Source organism: Pundamilia nyererei, unplaced genomic scaffold, assembly GCF_000239375.1.
Source record: "Pundamilia nyererei isolate P.nyererei 1_Seehausen unplaced genomic scaffold, PunNye1.0 scaffold00150, whole genome shotgun sequence".
Taxonomy (NCBI): domain Eukaryota; kingdom Metazoa; phylum Chordata; class Actinopteri; order Cichliformes; family Cichlidae; genus Pundamilia; species Pundamilia nyererei.
In genome coordinates, this window is record NW_005187551.1 from 345,580 (window position 1) to 350,402 (window position 4,823).

At 41.3% G+C, this 4,823-nt stretch overlaps 1 protein-coding gene across 1 annotated transcript in view; it reads right to left on the bottom strand.

Moving 5' to 3' along the window:
• Positions 1–4,823, bottom strand: part of prkdc (protein kinase, DNA-activated, catalytic subunit) — a 31,699-nt gene that overhangs the window by 12,777 nt on the left and 14,099 nt on the right. Inside the window, exons 40-51 of the mRNA XM_013913777.1 lie at positions 4,692–4,819; positions 4,349–4,556; positions 3,554–3,732; positions 3,285–3,453; positions 2,776–2,841; positions 2,634–2,697; positions 2,392–2,540; positions 2,070–2,210; positions 1,773–1,892; positions 1,536–1,679; positions 1,184–1,335; positions 310–441 (exon numbers count right to left, since the gene is read on the bottom strand). Coding sequence (XP_013769231.1) covers positions 310–441; positions 1,184–1,335; positions 1,536–1,679; positions 1,773–1,892; positions 2,070–2,210; positions 2,392–2,540; positions 2,634–2,697; positions 2,776–2,841; positions 3,285–3,453; positions 3,554–3,732; positions 4,349–4,556; positions 4,692–4,819 — 1,652 coding nt within the window. The remainder of the gene's footprint in view (positions 1–309; positions 442–1,183; positions 1,336–1,535; positions 1,680–1,772; positions 1,893–2,069; positions 2,211–2,391; positions 2,541–2,633; positions 2,698–2,775; positions 2,842–3,284; positions 3,454–3,553; positions 3,733–4,348; positions 4,557–4,691; positions 4,820–4,823) is intronic.

Genomic DNA, 4,823 nt, shown 5'->3' on the forward strand with positions numbered 1-4,823 from the left:
CCCCCGACCTTCCGATCATGGGGCCACCACTCTACCTACTGAGCTATCCCTGCCACATATACATGTGACTATAATGTCAGTGGCATAGTAGCTCATCTGGATCGCGATCCTTTTCACACATTACTGCTCGACGAATGTAACCCTGACCTTGAGCACAATTTGGTGAAGAACCATTCTAACCTGTGATTGCTGTGAACTCTGGAAAGATCCAGGAGGATTTGCCAAAATACACCAAAGTCTGCCTTTCGCTTCCTGCTTGCTGATTTCAACTTTGATTTCAACTTGCATCTTCCAACTTGCAACTTTTACCTCTCATATTCAATTCCGCACGACGCATTGTAGGCAGGGAGGTTGTTTGCCAAGATGATTCCCAGCAGCTGAAGCCCGACAGAGTTGTCTTTGCTGTTAGCGTCAGTGCCACAAAATCGCTCGTATATTAGACTGAGAAGGCAAGAAAAGAGAGAAAGCCAAGGACCACATATCAGTTTCATTTTGTTAAAAACAAACAAAAAATATGCAAGAAAAAAAATTTACATTTATAATTTATGTTAATATGTTTGAGACCGTACAACATTTGTAATTCAAATAAACAAAAGGATAAAATAATGCAGCATTTTTCCTACTTTTTATAACAACATAAGACATAATTAGAGTCGACAACAGACAACTTTACTCAGGAACAACTCATCAGAAAGTGTTTATTCCTAAAGATTTCATTCTCTGTTCAGCACACCAGTGTTTATAACACATGGGGCGATCGTGGCTCAAGAGTTGGGCGTTCATCTTGTAATCGGAAGGTTGCCGGTTCGAGCCCCGGCTCAGACAGTCTCGGTCGTTGTGTCCTTGGGCAAGACACTTCACCCGTTGCCTACTGGTGGTGGTCAGAGGGCCCGGTGGCGCCAGTGTCCAGCAGCCTCGCCTCTGTCAGTGCCCCCAGGGTGGCTGTGTCTACAATGTAGCTTGCCATCACCAGTGTGTGAATGTGTGTGTGAATGTGTGTGACTGGTTGTGTAAAGCGCTTTGGGGTCCTTAGGGACTAGTAAAGCACTATACAAATACAGGCCATTTACCATGTTGGTAATTAAATGCAGATTTTTGATGTACATTGATAAGATGCCAGCAGCTTAAATATTGGTGACTGTTAAGTTTATCTGGACTTGATGTGATCTTGTGTGAGCACTACCTGTAAGGCACATGCAGACAGTCTTTCCAGCACTCTACCAGAGTGCGGATGATCTCCAGGTTGTGGCGGAAAACGGGCCTCTTAGAGTGAAAGCAGTGCTTCATCAGGAACTCCAGCAGCCGGTTGGCAAGGACTTCATCTCTGGGGTTACCCTTAGATTAAAAAAAAGAGAAGTTATCAATGATAAACTTTTATTATAAGAAATGCATCATATCATAGCAGATAACAAATGAGTAAAATACAATTTATGACTCTCCGTAGCGCTTGTCAACAAAAATAAATAAATAAATTAACTGAATCGCAGCTGATTTGGTGCCACGTTTTCACATTCATAAATTGAACTATGACAAACTTTGGGTGTAGCCAGGCTTGTCCAGGATAGCACCGTAACCACCACATCCACCACCATAAAATGGATCCCCACTCCTCCAGTGTTTCCAGAGACAACAAGCTGTAGAAGTGGCCCAAGCCAGTACTTGGCATAAGGCCGAAACACCTGGAGAAAAAAAAAGAAAAAAGAAAATGAGTCGTACAACCTATTTTATTAACTAATTTCTATATTTGAAAGAATTAACTGAGGGACATCCACCTCCTCTGTGTTGATGATCAGCTTAGAGATGAAGAGTCGAATGTTCAGAGGTGTTGATGGATTTGCCAGTTTTCCATGTAGGAATTTCATCCATGGAGGAAGCTCACTGGGCACATTTCCCTGTTTTACAGAGCATTTGACACAAACTCCTCAGTAGTCATCATACATTCATAATATTCATTACAGAGATTAATTAGAGAGTTGTAATTACATGAAAATTTTTAGGATTTGAAGTAAACGTCAGACTTACTTAATCCTATTATAAATAATGAAAACCTGCCGTACTTTGGCACTGACCTGTTCAGTTTTGGGGGTTATGTTGTTCCTTTGCATGTGCCCAATAAGAGCAGTCATGGTCGTCATGCATTCATGCTGGTTTAGCTCATCCATTTCTAGATCAACCATTGCATCCTGGGACGGGCTCATCTCCTCTGTCTCCTAGATTTACAAACACGTTAGCAAACCTTCTTGATAACCATGAAACCAGAGCCATTTTGAAACAGCAAATGACTTATCCTTAACACTGGTTTCCATTGGGGCTTTCAAAAATGTTCAACTGGTTATACAATAGTCATTTTAAACTCCTGTGTTCTCATTTTAAAAGACAGAAAAAACTAACTCTTTTTGCAACAGCCCGCTTTTCTCCTTCTGGGTTTTGGGAACTGAAGGAAAAGCTTTGGACTCCTGTGGAAAAGTCAAACTGGCTCATCTCCTCGCTCAGGCTGCTGTCAGCCATGTATGACTGGGAGGACAGATAGACTGGAGCTTCTGTGGAAACCACAAATAAATCCCAGAAACACACACCGTCAAGCTGCAGTAAGATACATTTATACGTCTGTGACAAACAGAAACACTTCTTACCTCCATTCTCTTCATTTACTTCTTTTCGAATCATAACGTATTTCTTTTTCCTCTCAAGCGGGACCTGCAATGTTTAAAAAAAATAAATTAATAAACCATGACTAAAACTAGCAGAAAAAAACAAACAAACAACAACACATACCTCAATTTCAATTGGAAAGTTGTAGGTCCTTTCAACATCAATAATGTTTTCAAGAATAAACTGATTCTGGAACAAAAGAAAACACCATCAGTAAGGTCCTGTGAAGTCACTAAACGTAAACTTTTTATCACTTTATATGAATTACAGAGTATCACAAGTAACAGTGTTTAAATGTCACCACTAGATGTCAGTAGAATGCAGATTATGGTCAACTGAGTTTCTTGCTCCTCCTAATTTAAGCACATAATCCCTGCTAAAGGATCATGTGCGACAGGACAAACATGTTTTAGTCAGCCAGCAGGGATCAAAAGCACAAGCTGGAGTGTTTCTGTTTAATTCTAAATTTATCAGCATGCATCACTTTGTTGAAAGACACAATTACACACAGTGTGAGCACAATATCCAATTTTTCTATTAAATAAACTAAAAAAAAAAAGTAGTTTGTACTGCATTGTACAAAACTACGCCGTCTGAGAGACGTTGGTGTATTTATACAAACAAAGCACTACCTTCTCAGGTTTCTCACTGAAGAGGAAGCCATGGTAGAATTTGGGCTCGCTGAAGCTGCAGCTGATGACGGCGATGGCGCAGTTGTACGAAGTGCAGTGATAGCGTCTCCGGAGTTCAAGGAGCTGAGTCTCACCAGCCATGTTCTCAGTGAAGGCTTCAAAACACGACCTAATTGAAATAAAATGTATGTAATCATATATGACGAATGAATCACTTATTCATGAAATAAAAATGGAATTTAAGTGACCAAAGCGCTGGAGAGGCCTACTTGATCAAAGTCTTGGACATCTCGTTTCCCTCAGTTTTCTCAGAGCGACAGTAGGCTTGATTAATGCGGGACTCTTTTGAGTAAACCTCTTCTTTGGGAAGCCGTGAATACAAAAGCTCCATCAGCTTGTAGCAGCCATTCTTCTTCAGCAATTGGACCTCAAAGGCTGTCTCGCTTGACTGAAAGTGAGAAATGAATGATCATAGTTCAGGTTAAATAATAACAATGATACAAAAACAGAATGGGACAGAGTTTCTCATCTTTCATTTGACAGGCAGTGGCCAGCACAACAACACAGGCATGTCAACAAATAAAAAGATGCACTAAATGGAATAAAACTGGGTTCATGCTTGATCAGAGTGACTCTTACAGAGGTGACAGAAAACCTTTCATGTCCAATTGAATTAGCTCTGAATGCTGAATGTGTGCTCTGCTGCTAGACTCATGTCAGAAATTTGAAGATGAGGAACATTTCCTCTGGTTAACTGAGAAGAAATTGGGGAGACTGACAGAACATGAGACTCTCAGTAAAGCGAGTGCTTTACTGAGAGCCAATCCCATAGCAGGCACTCCTAATGTGACCTATACTGATCGTATTCTAACACTTTTAGGGAGGATTCTGCAACGTGATAACTGATGCTATCATCAACATCAATGCTGACAGCAATGTTCCTGCCAGCATTCCTGCCAAAATTAGCGGGGACTTCAGATTTTTCAGTTATTGTCCACAATTTACATCAGTGAAGAAAAATATCCAGTTAACTAGATCACTGTTAACAGTGTTCAGAGGCAAACCTTGGTGAATCGACTGAGCAGGAAAGAAATTATGTCAAAGACGTTTGTGATGAAGAAGTCATTCAGGGCCTTGGCGCTGCAGTGAGAGGCCAGAGGCAGCAGAACTCTCTCCATCATGGCCTGCAGCATGGAGCTCATCGGCACGTCACCTTGTTGAATCACCCCGTAAACTGTACACAGCAGCTGGAGCTGCCGCTCAACGCTTGCCCTAAACAGACATTGGCAAAAACATTGCACATAATGAAAGCAACTCATACAACTACATCTCCTTGTAGTGGAACAGTAAAGGTCTATAGAGTCACTGCTGTAATGTGGCTCTAACAAATTAAAAACTTTTGCCTACCGCTTGGCAGTTCTTTGGAAACAGGTTTGGAACTGGTCCTCCATGATGTGTTTTGTGTCTCGACACAAAATTCCCGCAAGTAGTTTGAGCAGGAGTGGGCTCTGAGAAAGCTCCAGGGCGTCCAGGAACTAA